This window comes from Amphiprion ocellaris, chromosome 4 (assembly GCF_022539595.1).
Source record: "Amphiprion ocellaris isolate individual 3 ecotype Okinawa chromosome 4, ASM2253959v1, whole genome shotgun sequence".
Classification (NCBI taxonomy): domain Eukaryota; kingdom Metazoa; phylum Chordata; class Actinopteri; family Pomacentridae; genus Amphiprion; species Amphiprion ocellaris.
Window position 1 is genome coordinate 33559756 of NC_072769.1, and position 18626 is coordinate 33578381.

At 38.2% G+C, this 18626-nt stretch overlaps 3 protein-coding genes and 1 long non-coding RNA gene across 6 annotated transcripts in view; 2 read left to right on the plus strand and 2 right to left on the minus strand.

Moving 5' to 3' along the window:
• The window catches only part of LOC129348717 (uncharacterized), a 196929-nt gene extending 186026 nt beyond the window's left edge, over nucleotides 1-10903 (minus strand). Inside the window, exons 1-2 of the long non-coding RNA XR_008601372.1 lie at nucleotides 10762-10903; nucleotides 8556-8823 (exon numbers count right to left, since the gene is read on the minus strand). This is a non-coding gene — a long non-coding RNA (uncharacterized LOC129348717). The remainder of the gene's footprint in view (nucleotides 1-8555; nucleotides 8824-10761) is intronic.
• LOC111586868 (gastrula zinc finger protein XlCGF26.1-like) lies at nucleotides 3899-8424 on the plus strand. 3 transcript variants are annotated; one of them, XM_055009687.1, is made up of 3 exons: nucleotides 3899-6345; nucleotides 7103-7237; nucleotides 7435-8424. In XM_055009687.1, the coding sequence occupies exons 1-3, from the start codon at nucleotides 4861-4863 to the stop codon at nucleotides 7435-7437; spliced, it is 1623 nt and encodes a 540-aa protein (XP_054865662.1). In that variant the 5' UTR covers nucleotides 3899-4860; the 3' UTR covers nucleotides 7438-8424. The 3 variants fall into 3 exon arrangements, with proteins under 3 accessions (XP_054865662.1, XP_054865660.1, XP_054865661.1); XM_055009685.1 differs by having other exon boundaries at nucleotides 3900-6345; nucleotides 7103-8424; XM_055009686.1 differs by having other exon boundaries at nucleotides 3903-6345; nucleotides 7106-8424.
• anapc11 (APC11 anaphase promoting complex subunit 11 homolog (yeast)) lies at nucleotides 10682-12817 on the plus strand. The gene is made up of 3 exons (XM_023296698.3): nucleotides 10682-10699; nucleotides 10807-10922; nucleotides 12538-12817. Exons 2-3 carry the CDS (start codon nucleotides 10814-10816, stop codon nucleotides 12681-12683), a joined length of 255 nt encoding a protein of 84 aa, XP_023152466.1. The 5' UTR covers nucleotides 10682-10699; nucleotides 10807-10813; the 3' UTR covers nucleotides 12684-12817.
• A 3447-nt stretch (nucleotides 12818-16264) lies between these two features.
• Nucleotides 16265-17961, minus strand: ppp1r27b (protein phosphatase 1, regulatory subunit 27b). The gene is made up of 3 exons (XM_023296699.3): nucleotides 17560-17961; nucleotides 17320-17470; nucleotides 16265-16918 (listed from the first exon to the last, which is right to left on the minus strand). The coding sequence occupies exons 1-3, from the start codon at nucleotides 17786-17788 to the stop codon at nucleotides 16795-16797; spliced, it is 504 nt and encodes a 167-aa protein (XP_023152467.1). The 5' UTR covers nucleotides 17789-17961; the 3' UTR covers nucleotides 16265-16794.
• Between the last annotated feature and the right edge of the window lie 665 nt (nucleotides 17962-18626).

Sequence of the window (18626 nt, forward strand, 5' to 3'; positions counted from 1 at the left end):
CATATGGCACGTTTTTACAACATGTTTGAAAAATGGCATTTTTTTTCGACATAGTATAGTAAGGCGTTTTTTTTGCGCCAAAATTCATGATGATTTTTTTTTCAAAGAAAACCTTTCTGGAGTGTTTTTCACGCCCTCCTTTACATTATTTCATCATATGGCACGTTTTTACAACATGTTTGAAAAATGGCATTTTTTTTTCGACATAGTATAGTAAGGCGTTTTTTTTGCGCCAAAATTCATGATGATTTTTTTTTCAAAGAAAACCTTTCTGGAGTGTTTTTCACGCCCTCCTTTACATTATTTCATCATATGGCACGTTTTTACAACATGTTTGAAAAATGGCATTTTTTTTCGACATAGTATAGTAAGGCGTTTTTTTTGCGCCAAAATTCATGATGATTTTTTTTTCAAAGAAAACCTTTCTGGAGTGTTTTTCACGCCCTCCTTTACATTATTTCATCATATGGCACGTTTTTACAACATGTTTGAAAAATGCATTTTTTTTCGACATAGTATAGTAAGGCGTTTTTTTTGCGCCAAAATTCATGATGATTTTTTTTTCAAAGAAAACCTTTCTGGAGTGTTTTTCACGCCCTCCTTTACATTATTTCATCATATGGCACGTTTTTACAACATGTTTGAAAAATGGCATTTTTTTTCGACATAGTATAGTAAGGCGTTTTTTTTGCGCCAAAATTCATGATGATTTTTTTTTCAAAGAAAACCTTTCTGGAGTGTTTTTCACGCCCTCCTTTACATTATTTCATCATATGGCACGTTTTTACAACATGTTTGAAAAATGGCATTTTTTTTCGACATAGTATAGTAAGGCGTTTTTTTTGCGCCAAAATTCATGATGATTTTTTTTTCAAAGAAAACCTTTCTGGAGTGTTTTTCACGCCCTCCTTTACATTATTTCATCATATGGCACGTTTTTACAACATGTTTGAAAAATGGCATTTTTTTTCGACATAGTATAGTAAGGCGTTTTTTTTGCGCCAAAATTCATGATGATTTTTTTTTCAAAGAAAACCTTTCTGGAGTGTTTTTCACGCCCTCCTTTACATTATTTCATCATATGGCACGTTTTTACAACATGTTTGAAAAATGGCATTTTTTTTCGACATAGTATAGTAAGGCGTTTTTTTTGCGCCAAAATTCATGATGATTTTTTTTTCAAAGAAAACCTTTCTGGAGTGTTTTTCACGCCCTCCTTTACATTATTTCATCATATGGCACGTTTTTACAACATGTTTGAAAAATGGCATTTTTTTTCGACATAGTATAGTAAGGCGTTTTTTTTGCGCCAAAATTCATGATGATTTTTTTTTCAAAGAAAACCTTTCTGGAGTGTTTTTCACGCCCTCCTTTACATTATTTCATCATATGGCACGTTTTTACAACATGTTTGAAAAATGCATTTTTTTTCGACATAGTATAGTAAGGCGTTTTTTTTGCGCCAAAATTCATGATGATTTTTTTTTCAAAGAAAACCTTTCTGGAGTGTTTTTCACGCCCTCCTTTACATTATTTCATCATATGGCACGTTTTTACAACATGTTTGAAAAATGGCATTTTTTTTCGACATAGTATAGTAAGGCGTTTTTTTTTGCGCCAAAATTCATGATGATTTTTTTTTCAAAGAAAACCTTTCTGGAGTGTTTTTCACGCCCTCCTTTACATTATTTCATCATATGGCACGTTTTTACAACATGTTTGAAAAATGGCATTTTTTTTCGACATAGTATAGTAAGGCGTTTTTTTTGCGCCAAAATTCATGATGATTTTTTTTTTCAAAGAAAACCTTTCTGGAGTGTTTTTCACGCCCTCCTTTACATTATTTCATCATATGGCACGTTTTTACAACATGTTTGAAAAATGGCATTTTTTTTCGACATAGTATAGTAAGGCGTTTTTTTTTGCGCCAAAATTCATGATGATTTTTTTTTCAAAGAAAACCTTTCTGGAGTGTTTTTCACGCCCTCCTTTACATTATTTCATCATATGGCACGTTTTTACAACATGTTTGAAAAATGGCATTTTTTTTCGACATAGTATAGTAAGGCGTTTTTTTTGCGCCAAAATTCATGATGATTTTTTTTTCAAAGAAAACCTTTCTGGAGTGTTTTTCACGCCCTCCTTTACATTATTTCATCATATGGCACGTTTTTACAACATGTTTGAAAAATGGCATTTTTTTTCGACATAGTATAGTAAGGCGTTTTTTTTGCGCCAAAATTCATGATGATTTTTTTTTCAAAGAAAACCTTTCTGGAGTGTTTTTCACGCCCTCCTTTACATTATTTCATCATATGGCACGTTTTTACAACATGTTTGAAAAATGGCATTTTTTTTCGACATAGTATAGTAAGGCGTTTTTTTTGCGCCAAAATTCATGATGATTTTTTTTTCAAAGAAAACCTTTCTGGAGTGTTTTTCACGCCCTCCTTTACATTATTTCATCATATGGCACGTTTTTACAACATGTTTGAAAAATGGCATTTTTTTTCGACATAGTATAGTAAGGCGTTTTTTTTGCGCCAAAATTCATGATGATTTTTTTTTCAAAGAAAACCTTTCTGGAGTGTTTTTCACGCCCTCCTTTACATTATTTCATCATATGGCACGTTTTTACAACATGTTTGAAAAATGGCATTTTTTTTCGACATAGTATAGTAAGGCGTTTTTTTTTGCGCCAAAATTCATGATGATTTTTTTTTCAAAGAAAACCTTTCTGGAGTGTTTTTCACGCCCTCCTTTACATTATTTCATCATATGGCACGTTTTTACAACATGTTTGAAAAATGGCATTTTTTTTCGACATAGTATAGTAAGGCGTTTTTTTTGCGCCAAAATTCATGATGATTTTTTTTTCAAAGAAAACCTTTCTGGAGTGTTTTTCACGCCCTCCTTTACATTATTTCATCATATGGCACGTTTTTACAACATGTTTGAAAAATGGCATTTTTTTTCGACATAGTATAGTAAGGCGTTTTTTTTGCGCCAAAATTCATGATGATTTTTTTTTCAAAGAAAACCTTTCTGGAGTGTTTTTCACGCCCTCCTTTACATTATTTCATCATATGGCACGTTTTTACAACATGTTTGAAAAATGGCATTTTTTTTCGACATAGTATAGTAAGGCGTTTTTTTTGCGCCAAAATTCATGATGATTTTTTTTTCAAAGAAAACCTTTCTGGAGTGTTTTTCACGCCCTCCTTTACATTATTTCATCATATGGCACGTTTTTACAACATGTTTGAAAAATCTGATTTTTTTTCGACATAGTATAGTAAGGCGTTTTTTTTGGCGCCAAAATTCATGATGATTTTTTTTTCACAGAAAACCTTTCTGGAGTGTTTTTCACGCCCTCCTTTACATTATTTCATCATATGGCACATTTTTACAACATGTTTGAAAAATCAGATTTTTTTTCGACATAGTATAGTAAGGCGTTTTTTTTGCGCCAAAATTCATGATGATTTTTTTTTCAAAGAAAACCTTTCTGGAGTGTTTTTCACGCCCTCCTTTACATTATTTCATCATATGGCACATTTTTACAACATGTTTGAAAAATCAGATTTTTTTTCGACATAGTATAGTAAGGCATTTTTTTTGGCGCCAAAATTCATTATGATTTTTTTTTCAAAGAAAACCTTTCTGGAGTGTTTTTCACGCCCTCCTTTACATTATTTCATCATATGGCACGTTTTTACAACATGTTTGAAAAATCAGATTTTTTTTCGACATAGTATAGTAAGGCGTTTTTTTTGCGCCAAAATTCATGATGATTTTTTTTTTCAAAGAAAACCTTTCTGGGGTGTTTTTCACTCCCTCCTTTACATTATTTCATAATATGGCACATTTTTACAACATGTTTGAAAAATCAGATCTTTTTTCGACATAGTATAGTAAGGCGTTTTTTTTGCGCCAAAATTCATGATGATTTTTTTTTCAAAGAAAACCTTTCTGGGGTGTTTTTCACGCCCTCCTTTACATTATTTCATCATATGGCACGTTTTTACAACATGTTTGAAAAATCAGATTTTTTTTCGACATAGTATAGTAAGGCATTTTTTTGGCGCCAAAATTCATGATGATTTTTTTTTTGCCAGAATAAGGAAAGAGAGTAATGCGATCCTTCTAAAAAAATCGACCGCTGCGGGCTTATTGGGACTTATCCATTGGAAACCATCCAAAGAACAGTTTATTAAATTGTGAGGGTGTCCCATCAGTCTCATCAATTCCTGCCGTCCTCTACGTTTACATTTACGTAACGCGATTCGGTATCCGTACATAACGGACACATGCACAACACACACCTGTACTCAGCCCAAGGTAAATTTTTATTAAAAATTTCATCTGTCGGAAATGATACGACTGAGCAGCCTTGGCAAAGTACTGCGCCCTCTGACTGCGCTTCTTGTTTAACAATGGCATTTAAATCACTGCCTCTGTTTGTGTCTTTGTCTGTTGTTACAGAAACATGAAAACAGCAATGGAGTGAGACATCAGAAATCTGCAGAGGAAAACAACGGTTCCCCAACAGCAACAAACAGAGATGAATCACTCAGTTGCAAGCAATGCAGCAAGACTTTTATCACAGCAACAAAGCTAAGAATTCACCAGCGTATTCACATTGTGGACAAACCGTTCAGTCGTGATCAGTGTGGGAAGAGTTTTACTCAGAAGGGTAATTTAAGAAGACATCAACTCATTCACAGTGGAGTTAGACCATTCAGCTGTGATCAGTGTGGGAAGACTTTTACTTCCAAGAGGACATTAACAATCCATCAACTCATTCACAGCGGAGTTAGACCATTCAGCTGTGATCAGTGTGGGAAGGCTTTTACTCAGATGATCAGCCTAAGAACCCATCAACTCATTCACAGTGGAGTTAGACCATTCAGCTGTGATCAGTGTGGGAAGACATTTACTTCCATGGTTAGTTTAGCAAGCCATCAACTCATTCACAGTGGAGTTAGACCATTCAGCTGTGGTCAGTGTGGGAAGACATTTACTTCCATGGTTAGTGTAACAAGACATCAACACATTCACAGTGGAGTTAGACCATTCAGCTGTGGTCAGTGTGGGAAGACATTTACTTCCAAGGGTCATTTAGCAAGCCATCAGCTCATTCACAGTGGAGTTAGACCATTCAGCTGTGATCAGTGTGGGAAGACTTTTACTTCCAAGGGTCATTTAGCAAGCCATCAGCTCATTCACAGTGGAGTTAGACCATTCAGCTGTGATCAGTGTGGGAAGACTTTTACTTCCAAGGGTCATTTAGCAAGCCATCAGCTCATTCACAGTGGAGTTAGACCATTCAGCTGTGATCAGTGTGGGAAGACTTTTACTCACAAGAAGACATTAACAAGCCATCAACTCATTCACAGTGGAGTTAGACCATTCAGCTGTGATCAGTGTGGGAAGACTTTTATTCACAAGAGCAGATTAACAAAACATCAACTCATTCACAGTGGAGTTAGACCATTCAGCTGTGATCAGTGTGGGAAGACATTTACTTCCAAGGGTAGTTTAGCAGGCCATCAACTCATTCACAGTGGAGTTAGACCGTTCAGCTGTGATCAGTGTGGGAAGACTTTTACTCACAAGAAGACATTAACAAACCATCAACTCATTCACAGTGGAGTTAGACCATTCAGCTGTGATCAGTGTGGGAAGACTTTTACGCACAAGATGACATTAACAAGCCATCAACTCATTCACAGTGGAGTTAGACCATTCAGCTGTGATGAGTGTGGGAAGACTTTTACTCACAAGAAGACATTAACAAGCCATCAACTCATTCACAGTGGAGTTAGACCATTCAGCTGTGATCAGTGTGGGAAGACATTTACTACCAAGAGTAATTTAACAGTGCTCCAAGTCGTCCACAGTGGAGGTGAACCATTCAACTGTGATCAGTGTGTGAAAACCGTTACTCGACATGAACAGTTACTGATCCATCAATGCCCCCATTCTGATAGACACCACTGTGACTACTGTGAAAAAACTTTCAAGCGCCGAGAGAGCCTAAAGTTTCACCAACGCATCCACACTGGACATGATGTGTGCGTATGTGATATCTGTGGCAAACTATTTGGAAGGTTCTCAGAGTTAAAAGCTCATGCAGTTACCCACACCAGGGTTAAACCATACCGCCGTGACCAGTATGGGAAAGGCTTCAACAACACTGGAGTCGCTCACCAACGTGGCCATGCTGGGGACAGACCCTACAGATGTGACGAGTGTAATAAGACTTTTAGAACTTTCTGTTCCCTGAAACAACACCAGCAGATCCACACCAGAAAGGAAGCATTCAAACAATGTCACAGTAAGGTATGTAAAAGTTGCCTCAGCAACAGTGTACATACTATTCTGCATTGGATATTTTGGATATTGTTGTGAAATTTAGTGTGATACTGTTTTGAACAACTGTGGCCAGTCTTGACACAGAAATTTGGTCCAGGTTAATCTGGGGATGTAGGTAAGATTGGGAATTCTGACGTGATCAGCATCAGCACAAATTTGTTCTCACCACATAATGTTGAAAAGACATCACATCAGTGTTAAATATTCTACTGGGATGTTGGCTATTTAGCGAATATAAACCCAGCTTTACTCATCAGTTGCTTGCTGGCCTCATGTCAGTGAGCCTCATATAAGTCTCTGTCACAGCGCTCCTTTATTAGCTATGGTTCCACAATGCTCTGTGCTTTCCAACACAGAACAATCTTGAGGGTCTGGCAAGAAGCTCCACCCTGTGGTGCAACGAGGTACTGCAGTTCATCTACAATAGCTGATGTGTGTATTATCGAGGGATACGTTATCAGCAGATGCTAAGTATTTAATGACTCACCTTGGATCGTGAGCCATAAGTACCTTATCGAGGCATCCCCAGTTTAAACCCCTGCAGCTATTTTCTTACTATATGAGTGATAATCTTTCTGGAAGCTCAGACAACTGAATGTTAAATTACAACAGGTCAGTGTCTTCAGATGTCAGTAGTGGTGCTCTGTATGTCAGGCAAGGCATCAATTCTTCAATGCTGCAGGAAATCTTGACTTACTCTGTGTTTGTGCATTTGTTTTCCAAGCAGAGCGGCACAGATGTGCAGACTGGACACAAACTGAACGCCTGCCAAGAAGATTTCCCCATGCCGGGTTCAGTACAAGTTCCTGAAGTTGTCCACAAACTTAAAGTCCTTGAGATCAGGCTCCACAGAATTCAGGTGTAATCTCTTGTTTAGTGTCTTCGTTAATGTTGCACTCGATTGATCATGTTTTAATCATCCCTCTATTTCTATTTTCTGATGAGCTTTCCTTAATTTCTACTACAAAGTAAAAATAAAGGATCAGCAAGTACAGTGCCTGTAAAGAGTATTCACCCCACTGCGAAGTTTTTCCCCTGTTATTGCTTTTAATCCAGTAAAGAATGAGTGACCAAGGATGAAAGAAGTGAGAGAGGTCACCAAGACACCTAATACTCCTCTGAAGGAGTTCCAAGCTTCAGCAGCTGAGATGGGAGAGACTGTTCATACAACAACTGTTGTCTGTTTTTCACCAGTCAAAGCTTTATGGCAGACAAAGAGAAAGGCTCTGTCGAGAAAAGTTCTTATTATGTCTGGACTAGAGTTCAGCAGAAGACGTGGAGACTGAAGTCAACTGAAGAAGGTTCTTTGATTTGACTTTCTCTTTATACTTTGGTGCACTGCTGTAGGGAGCAGGCTGAAAATCCTGGTTTGAGCTTCAACACCATGAACTTACTTTGTTTTTTCACAAATGAAATTGTAGCTTATGCATTAAGTGTTTTCGATTGTTTTCAATGCTCATTCATTAAATTTTACTTTGGTTACTTCATTTAAACCCACATCCACTGGTTCTTTAGCGTAAAGTTTTAGTACAGTATATCAAATGGTCTAGCAAACAACCAACTGAACAACAGACCAATCAACCAAACAAACAAATCAAGCAAACAACCAACCAAAACAAGCCAACAGACCAACCAACCAAGAGACCAAGCAAACAACAGACCAATCAACCAACTGACCAACCAACCAACAAAAAAGACACCAAAAAAACAAGCAAACAACAGATCAAGCAACCAACAAAACAAACAACAGGGCAAACAAACAACCAGTAATTCGTTAAATTAATACAAATTCGTGATAATCAACTCTGAACCCTTCAGATTCATCTTGGATGAAATGTAGTAAAATAGTGAAAAGTCGCTCTCTCAACCACCTGCAATGACAAAACTTACATAAACAGTAATATGCCACACACTGGGGCTGTTTTGTATTTATTTTTTTGATCCTAGAATAATATTTTGCTTATAACCTCTGTACTTTTACTTCAGTGTAATTTACGTTTTTACTGCTACTTTTACTTCAATAAAAGGATCAGACTACTTCTTCCATCACTGTGCATTGGTGTGTCTTTTACAAACATATCTAAAAATGAATAAATCACTTCTAAATCTTGCATTTTTCTTCTCAAAACAACATCAGCATTAAACCACAGACAGTCATTGGTCTTTTTCTTCATTACCTGTTGGTATGTGAGTTGTGCATGAACCAGGAGCAGTTGTTGTCCATGTACATGGCCCAGGCCTTGCTGTCCTTCCCCAGCATCTTCCCCAACACTGGGTCGGGGTGGTTGTCATAGCAATCAATGGTCATCTCCCAGTAATGGACGCCTCCGGAGAAGTTCCCCATGACCACCTGGTTGTCGTAGCTGTTGCAGGTCACCGTCAGGTTGTCGTTGGAGAAGATGATGTCGGGGTGAGCGGAGGCCGGGTCAAAGGTGAACCAGGCAACTGTACACAGGAGGAGGTTAATACACACCGTTGTTTAGTGTAAATATACAACCACACCAGGACCTGATGCAGTGATGAAGACTTTACAAACAACATGATACTGGAGGTAAAAAGTTCAATGAGGTGGAGTTACACTGTAAAAAATATCTAAATGAAAAGTGTAGTAGTACTATGAAAAGAAGAGTCAATATCACTTAATATTATGAATAAGATTAATAATCCTTATCTTAACACTATGTGACTTAATTTATACTCCATGAAGCTTAATAATTTCTATATTGTCACATCTGTGTCAGTCTGCAAATCTTAACTGGTGCCTGCTTGGAACAGCAAAAGGGGTTAGAAAAATAAATTATTCATCAGAAAAATCTACCTAATTTGCCCTTTTAACTACATATTTATCGTTTCTGATCAGTAAAATATACTAATTATCAAGAAAGTTCAGTTCACCCAAAATACAAAAACAAAGTATGTAAAGGAAGATTAAATATTAAACTCACACTTGGCAGGTTGACAGAAAAACAATAATGTTGCACAAGACATAATAACTTTAAGTTGACTGTATGTCATTCTTGGGCTGATTTAATTTTTTGTTGCTATAAACACTGCAAACAAAATTCAATTCATGTCTACTGTAAAAGCTTATTAGGTCTAGTCAATGTTATTTATATACACTGTAAAAAATGTTTTAAAAAAATCCAGCAGTAAGGGTGCCAGAAAAGATAAGTTTTAAAAACTTAAATATAGTAACATTCAAAAAAAATATTAAAATTACAGTAAAAATAGTGCATTTTTATGGTCAAACATTTGAAAAAATTATCAACCATTTGAAAAAATATTGGTGGGAAAGATTAAGACAATGACAAAAAAGTATATCTGTAATTTTTCATTACGTAAAATATATAATTTTTAACAACAAATTTTAGTAAAATAATATTTTTTGCTGATTTACATTTTAAAAGAAAATATAAAGAACTATAAAGACTAGAACAAAAACATCCATATTTTTAGTAGTGAAAAGACTCAAACAAAAATTGAAAATATATGATATTCTATATTTTAATTTATATCTGTTTTTATTGTTACAGTCAGCAACCGAGTAAAACATTAACAATATAAAGTTATGAACATTAACTTCTTTCAAACCGATTTTTCTCGAAATAATAAAAACAAAAATGCACTGTGAGGCCAAAGTGTGACCGTTAAATTAACGCAAAACTACTAATATCCATGGATATAGAGTCTATGCAAATAATCCCAGTTTAACCGCTATAGAACCGTCAGAGCCGGCAGCAGATTTCAAAAAGTCTTGCCGAGATAAGGCTGCTCTCGGCGGCTACAGTGAGCGCTAATCGTTCGGTCATAGCCGTCGAACCTGGACGCTCACATCTCCGAAACAGTAGGAGTAAATTTTTGATCTATCACTGTGAATTTTAATGAGGTGGTCCTTGTGTCATTTTTGACTTCCCTCGAAAATTTCATCCAAATCCGTTAGCCCATTTTGGAGTTAATGTTACACACTGACAGACAGACAGACTCACAGACAAACGTACGCTGATCGTCACATAACTCCGCCGTTCCTTGGTACAGACACTACAAAACACACACACTCACTCACTCTCTCACCCAGAAATCGGTTTGGTCAAATCATGTGTCAGTAATATTTCACATTGTAATCCAAACTCCAACCAGCTAGTGGCGGTAATGCACTAGTTCCATTTTTGCCAGCCGTCAATAAACGAAGAAGAAGCAGCATCCGCCAGAGAAGAAGCTGTTCAGCTACATGCTATAAACTACCATGAAACTGGCGCTAAAAATGATTTCTTGTCAAACTTCACTCGTGTTGAACTTTTGAGGGAGACGTCAGAGCTTCTCTGTAAGTAAACTAATGCAGTGAAACATGTAGCTACAGACGTTCACATTAGCTCACATGCTAACCTCCGCTGCTCCGCTCTCTACACCGTGTTTCTGCTCTCGTCTTAGGCCGAGGATGAAGGTGAAGATCCGGCAGTGGAACGGGGTGGCCTCCTGGCTCTGGGTGGCCAACGACGAGAACTGCGGGATCTGCAGGATGCCCTTCAACGGCTGCTGCCCGGACTGTGAGTACCCGAGCCGCCTGGTTCTGGTTTCATGAACGTGATGCTAGCAGTCATGCTAACTAGCTGCTAAGAGTGACGTCAGTTCACCGTTATTTATAAAGCACATTTTTAGTTAGTTTTTATTTCATTCATTGACAAAAGATAAAAGCAATTTAATACATAAACAAACGTTTCCAACTTTTGAATGAAAGGGCAGCAGGATAAGAAAGAATAAACTAATGTAATGTGCCCCTTTGTAACAAGCATTAAAAACAAACAAAATGACTATAAAATCTGCATGGCCACTCATTCATATCAGTTTTCTCTCATGACAAACACTATGAAACTCTTAATTCATTTATTTGTATTTTAATAATATGCTGGTTTTAATAAAACATTTAAATCTTGTGTGTGCTTTAGATTATTTTGATTCCTTGTCTAGATTGTTCCATTAATTGATCCCTTTTACAGAAATGCAACGTTCCATTAATTTCATCCTAAATCTTGGTTTTATGAAGATCTCTGTTCCTTTTAAGTTATACATACTTTCTCTTTTTGCAAATGTGTTCTGGACATTGACTGGTAAAGCTTCTTTATCAGATTTGCAGAATACAATGTACTATGTCATGAAATTTCAGTTAAAAAGAAAAAGTAGTCCCACATTCAGTCCTTATGGTTCAGATTTTAACAGTGATCACAGTTTTGACTAAATAAACATGATCAACTATGAAATTGACATTTAACTCCTTGACTGAATTTATTTACAATTAATGTGTTTTTGCTTTCCACCTGACGCTAAAATAAGTGGAGATTGTTTATCTATTACACATAGAACACAGATACATAGCTATATGATAATAATAATAATAATAATAATAATAATAATAATAATAATAATAATAATAACAGCTGTGTAATAATTAGGTCCTACGAGAAACCAGTGATTGCAAAAGGTTTTGAAGTATGTATTGAATATGCACAAACTGGAATTGGAATGGATACGCTATCTCAGCTGCAGTCTGAATGAAAGTGGTATGATGCGAATTCACGACAATAGGCGTCAAGGGGTTAAAATGTGGTCCGCTCATAGAAAACTCTGCTAACAGAAAACAGCACTGTCGATAAAAATCACTCTCTTTCAAACTCTGTGAATGCTCTCTTCACTTTTCCAACAAATTTCTGGTGGCACACTTGTCAGAGCTGATATGCTGCAGCTGCCTCTGCCACTGTGGAAAGCATGTGAGGTGTTACAGAACATTGGTAAAGTGTAATATTTACCAATAAGCAGATGTTTATGACTGTAGTCACAAGAGGACTGGTGACTAAATAAATATATTTTCAAATTTAAACCTTTTACAAATGTGAAGTCTTGTATCGCTGAAAGTCAGTGCAGCATAACTAGGCTATGCACAAACCGCTGTTTGTCAGCATGCAGGTGGATTAATAGCTGTGGCAATTCTAACCAAAATCAGGAGGTGAGGATGGGGCGACCAAATCATTTGCTGATGTGACCAACCAAGAAAGCTGGTAGCATCAGTGATACCAGTGGAGAAGTTAGTCTGGAGTAATCTGAAACAATGTGTGTCAGCAGCACCTACCCATCAGTGCGCTGTGTAACATAGATGTTGTTTTGCAGGTAAAGTGCCTGGAGATGACTGCCCGCTGGTCTGGGGTCAGTGCTCCCACTGTTTCCACATGCACTGCATCTTGAAGTGGCTGAACTCGCAGCAGGTCCAGCAGCAGTGTCCAATGTGCCGCCAGGAGTGGAAGTTCAAAGAGTGAACCTGTGGAGGCTCAGACACAAAGACTCTGTAAATAACTATGTTTTGTACTTCTACATCTCAGCACATTTTGAATATATTGTAGTCTGTTGATTAATTATGTGATTAAATAAAAAGGAAACATTGTATGCTCTGTATGGTTCTTATTTTTCTTGGTGTGATTCTGAGTGTTCTGGCTGCAGCACTGTGAAGCGTATGACCTGGATTTCAGTTTGCTGCTGACTGATTGTGACTTTAATCCTTTTTAATGAGTTTAACCAGATCATTTTGTGTTTCCACTAAGACTCTGAAGAGGTGATTAGTTGGTAGTTTGAGATTCATATTTTTTCCATTGAGGCAGGGTTTTCATTTTGGCATGTATTTCCTCTCAGACTAACTGTTTGCCACATGCTATACCATGATGTTTTTGGTTCCATTTGTGATGACGTTTTTTACGACATACTATACTATGACATATTTGATTAAATTTTTTAGAACATATTGTATGTATAATTTAATGCAGGAGAGCAACATTAAAAATCATTTGGTGTCATTTAGTGCCTGTCCATGCTGCAGCTGAAAACACGTTGCTTGAAAGCTAAAAGATGCTGCAGAACTAGTGATAATTTTATGGTTTTGGCATGATCAGTGACTTCATTCAACTCAAAGTCATTACCTCATTAACATGCCATCCTGCATTTAAATACATGGAGAAAATGACTAATATTAAAACACGAGAAGACAGCCATATGAGCAGGATAGCCAAGGTAATGCATACTGGCTAGATCAAAAACAAGGTGGAACTATAATAACAAAGGGGTTGAAAAGAAAACATTGAAATTAGGCATCAGTACAAAAAAGCAAGGCAATAAAAAGACCGTAAGCATACATGATTAGGACAGCTTCAAGCAGAAGAAAGGCAATAAAAAAAAAGGTCAGTCCTGAATTTTGAGTTAAAATTGCCGATAGTGAAGCCAAATTGTGTTGTTTTAAATTTGCTGCAGTGCAAGATGGACTTGATGACAAATCAGGACCAAACATGAAAACACATGTACTCACTCGATGATTCACCAACTGAACACATGTAGGTTCCTATGGTTTTGACAAAAATTGCAAAAAGACTCTTTCATGTCAAAGTGAAATAATTTTTCCAAGGTACTGTCAATTAAATGAATTTAAAAAAATATAAAATCAATGATAGTGTAATTAACCACCTCCATAATTTGACACAGGTGAAGCCAACTGGGGCTGGAAGTCGCAGAATTAGTGGAGATCATCTGAGTGGGGTGAATGTGTCTCAGTGATTGTGGTGTAAGGACACCTGTATCTGGAAGATCCAGTCATTGGTGAATCAGTACTCCTGGATATAACTACACCATGAAGATAAAAGAAAAAAACTGCTCAGAGCAGGTTGTCCTCATAAACTGAGTGATTGTGCAAGAAAGACACGAATAAGGGAGGCCACCAAGACACCTATGACTCCCCTGAAGGAGTTACAAACTTCAGCAGTTGAGATGTAAGAGACTACGTGTAGTAACAGAAAAACCTTTGTGGGAGAAAGTGGCAAAAAGACACTGTTGCGAGAATGCTCATATTAAATCTTGACGAGAGTTCACCGAAGGGCATGTTGGTGAAAGTCGGTAGTAAAAAAAAGTAGGAAGGTTCTGATGACACCAAAACAGCTTTTTGCCATCAGACTAGATGCTATGTGTAGCAGACACACCATCATAGACACACCATCCCAACTGTGAAGCATGGTGGTGGCATCATCATGATGTGAGGCTGCATCTCTGCAGCAGGCCCTGGAAGGCTTGTAAAGGTAGAGGGTAAAATTAATTCATCAAAATTTAGGGAAAACCTGGAGAACAATCTGATGCAGTTTGCAAGAAAACTGCAACTTGGGAGAAGATTTGTTTTCAAACTAGACAGAGTCAAAGCAAACAGCCAAAGCTCCACAGAGATGGTTTAAAGATGACAAGGTGAATGTTCTGGAGTGGCCGAGTCAGAGAACAGACCTCATTCCAAATGAGTATTGGACTTAAAAAGGGATGTGTAACCTGACATTTTTGCAAAAAAGAACTAGGTAAATTTGTAGTGCCCAGACGATCAGGGATGATTGAGACCTATCCACACAGGCTCAGTGCTGTGGCCAAAGGTTAATCTAATGAATGCTGACTTGAAGGTGAGGAATACTTCCGCAGTCACTTATTTTATATCTTTAACTAATTGGCATTACTTTGTAGAAATTAGTTTTCACTTTGTATAACATCCACATGAATGTAAAACAAAAGGTTTCCCAGCAGGACATTGTCCAGAGCATCAAACTACTTTCTTCCCATATTGCATCCTGCTGCCATTTCTTTCCCATTTAAACAACACAAACTCACCCAGTTGTCCACATGATGTTAAAGAAAGGTTGATTCATCGCACCACCCAGTCCAGTTCTGAGGCTCATGAGTCCATTGTAGGAGCTTTCACTGTGGTGAGGGTAAAGGAGACAGACAACAGGACAGACAACACACAAGAGAACATAAACCTTGGGGAATTCCAAAGCCAAAGATATCTGCAGGGAGAAAATACACAAAAGTTAGTGACATGCAAGCCTTCTTGGTAACTCCCCAGTTACCAGGCAGTTATTTTGGATTAAACAAGACCAGTTCCCTGTTTAAATAAATAGGGAGAGAACCATAACTGAAATTTCAATGGATACAAAAACTGCATTTATTGAATCACCAGTGAAATCTTATTTTAAAAAAAAAAAAAAATGCATAAAAAGTTTGGTGACTTTGCCCCAAAAGCAGGCTTATAGCTCTTCTATGCCTGTGTACAGTATGACAGTGCTGCACTTACATCACAGCAACAACACAATCAGCTGAATGTTTCCTGTTATGAAACAAATGACTGACTTTTGTAGAGAGGGCCATGTCGTACAACCAACACTTTTTGTCAGTACTAAATTCTCCCATTGATTTCTATTCAGGTTTCTTGTGATTAAACAATGATTGGGCCATTCCATTCCACACTGACCCCTTCAAAATCTAAACTTCAACTCACCTTTATGTACTTCCAGGACCTGTACCGTGGAAAATATTGATAGCATGATGGTGAAACTTACTAAGTGAAATTATCCTACATAAAAATCAGCTGATTCCGAGGAGGTCAGATTGGAGACACTGAGTGATTTTTCAAGCTATGACCTCATTTCCTTTTTTAAGATGGCCGTCCTTACCCTTGCTCATGGGTTAAGGCCTTGTCCATCATATGTACACAGCGTTTTAAAAAAACCTTAATCACTACATTTTGGCCATTTGTCGCCACAAACACAGTTTTAGCTCATCTGCAAAACGACTTTATGGAAAGCTTCAAGGATTAAGATTTTCAGAAACTCTCTTTGTAGTGTTGGCGTGTAGACCAAGACTTTTACAAAACGAAGACACCCAGGTTTCTTCACTGTCATGTACTCAGTTGTAATTAGTGCTATGTAAATAAAATTGAATTGAATAGTGGCAGAACCTCTCAAATGTGTGCAAAACTAGCAGCTCAAACTATGGTTCCTTGAAATGGTCATTGCTTAGCTGATTAAAGAGGCAAAGGTAGACAAAATGACTCCATTTACCTTTATTTAAAAAAATAAGTATCAAAAAAATCATATCCAAACAAAAATAAGTACAATGAACTCTCAAAATGATTAAAAGGCAAAATAGATAAAGGTATTATCGCTGGATTTATAACTCAATCAACTGTAAACAAATCTGCTATTAAGGCGGTCAACACGCCTGTTTGCTTTTGCTAATTTTAGCATACATAGCTGTAAGAGGTGCTAATTAGCCAAGCGGCAGCAACAGCATCAGGTTTCACAACATTCAGAAGCCTTCATGATTCCAGCCCAATGAAACTGTTCAGTTCAAACCGGTGTGAAAAGATCTGAAGCTCTGACAGGAAACCAGCCCCGAACAGAAAACATTCACTCAGAAGGCAGCCTGAAGGCTCCGTCAGCCCTCCTTAAGCCAGACATCCACACTCCTTGACCTGCAGGACTGAGGCAAATTCAGGATCCTGGACTTGATGGGGCCTTTCCTGCACGTCGGACGACTGTGCAGCAGCTTTCAAGATGAGTTTGAGACTTTAGGCATTCAGTCATTGACCGCCAGCCCAAAGATCTCCAGCAGCTCCTTGTTGTCGGGCTCGATGAGGTCAGCCGGTTTCTCCCCGCAGTCGTTTTCCAGCTCGGGGTCAGCACCCAGCGAGAGGAGGTAGCTGGAATAAACACAGCAGAGCCCCCACTTAGTGGACGAGATCAGGTCTTGCTGCCCCTAAACCTAATGCAAGTTTTGCTGTGCTTTGGTGTCAGGAAGGTTAATGAGGTGCAAGAATGCAGCAGATCATGCAGCTTGTCTTTCGTCTATGGCGTCACTGTGTGCGTGCTGGTATGTGCTGGCGAAAGCATAAACATGTAACATCAGCTGCCTCCAAAAGAGGGAAAATTGTGATCAGCAGCAAGCATTCTTCAAAGTTCCTTTTGCCTCTACAGCCTTATTTGATGTGGTATGATCAGCAGATATTGCTATGAAAAGGACACTTCTCGAGTTTTTAAAATCATCCTATAGCTGGGATTTGTGGCTCAAATTTACATGCAGCCAGGAAGATTGGATGCTCACCGTGCAATATGTGGGAAGCTGTCGCTGCAGGCCATGTGTAGCGGAGTCCATCCCTCCTCGTCCCTCTGATGGATATCAGCTCCATAGTGAACCAGAAGCTTCACACACTCCAGGTTTCCGGACAGAACAGCCTCGTGGATTGCAGCCATGCCTGTGCAGAGAGGGAGGAGAGAAACACTTCAGCATCAAGCAATGATGATAAAGATTTCTAGGTTCTGTGAGTGTTTCGCTGGCTCTCACCGGAGTGGTAAATGGTGTCAAGCTTGACTCTGCTTGCTCGGATGAAGCGTCCAATCCTCTCCAGCTCGCCTTGGCGAACATAGTCCTGGAAAACGATGTCATTGGGGAAATGGACGCTTCGGATTGGCTTTAGAGAGGTTGAACCCCTGCAGTTAACTGGGACACCACATTCCTCAGAGTAAGTGTCGACTCCCAGGGTTTGGGATACAGGGCATTGGTAGTACTTCATCTTGCAGATTCTCCTTAGCTGGTTTTCAAATCCAAAGAGTTTGACTCCCTTCGAGTCTCAAGAAAAAGTCCTTCTCAGTGTGGCTCTCTTGCTGTGCAGCAGCACTGGAGATGTTCGTCTGAAGACCCAACCTCCCTGCAACCCTCTTTATACTCTCAGTGGGGCTATTTTAGGGAAGTGACACCTCACCGGTGCAGTGGTTGGATTTGGAAGATGAGTAGCCCTCCCATCGCCCCGTCACAAGCCAGTAGGACAGCTCACGTCTCCAGACAACCTCTGCCCTGTGGTCACCTCCACATACTCAGATGCTGTCCACTTAAAGATAGTGGTGACATGCTGCCAGAGAGGGAGGGAGGGAGGGGACTGGAGGATTCTAGTAAACACCAGCAGGATAAAAGTGGTTTACTGCAATGAGTGTGTGATTGCCAACCCTGGGGAATGTAGGGGTGAACTGCCATGTATAGGCTGTTGATCACTAACGGCAGTGAGAGTCAGGAAAGGCTGCTGTCATCATGGTCATGCACTGCATTAATCGTGATCATTGCCAAATGACTACCTTTTGCATCATCTCCTTTCAATAATGCAAAACTGTTTGGTTCAGGTTTATTGAAAGTGAGGATTTGCTGCTTTTCTCTTTCACAGCAACTATAAAAGACATTCAGCCTCCTTTGATTGCTTTTCAACATTAAATCATGTTGAATTTAATTAGGCTTTTTTTTCCTTCCAAGAATTGACAAAAACGACTCTTTGATGTCAAAGTGAAAACAGATCTCTACAAAGTAATGTCAATAAATAAAAAAATATAAAACTTGAAATAAGTGATTGCAGTGTTGACCCC

Excerpts from the sequence above, each read along its gene's own strand:
- anapc11 (XM_023296698.3), top strand. The coding sequence starts at position 10,814 with ATGAAGGTGAAGATCCGGCAGTGGAACGGGGTGGCCTCCTGGCTCTGG. Across the intron at positions 10,923-12,537 it reads CAACGGCTGCTGCCCGGACT|GTAAAGTGCCTGGAGATGAC; the intron begins GTGAGTACCCGA and ends GTTGTTTTGCAG.
- LOC111586868 (XM_055009685.1), top strand. The coding sequence starts at position 4,861 with ATGATCAGCCTAAGAACCCATCAACTCATTCACAGTGGAGTTAGACCA. Across the intron at positions 6,346-7,102 it reads TCAAACAATGTCACAGTAAG|CAGAGCGGCACAGATGTGCA; the intron begins GTATGTAAAAGT and ends TTGTTTTCCAAG.
- ppp1r27b (XM_023296699.3), bottom strand. The coding sequence starts at position 17,788 with ATGAAGTACTACCAATGCCCTGTATCCCAAACCCTGGGAGTCGACACT. Across the intron at positions 17,471-17,559 it reads TGACACCATTTACCACTCCG|GCATGGCTGCAATCCACGAG; the intron begins GTGAGAGCCAGC and ends CTCTCTGCACAG. Across the intron at positions 16,919-17,319 it reads AGCTTCCCACATATTGCACG|CTACCTCCTCTCGCTGGGTG; the intron begins GTGAGCATCCAA and ends TGTTTATTCCAG.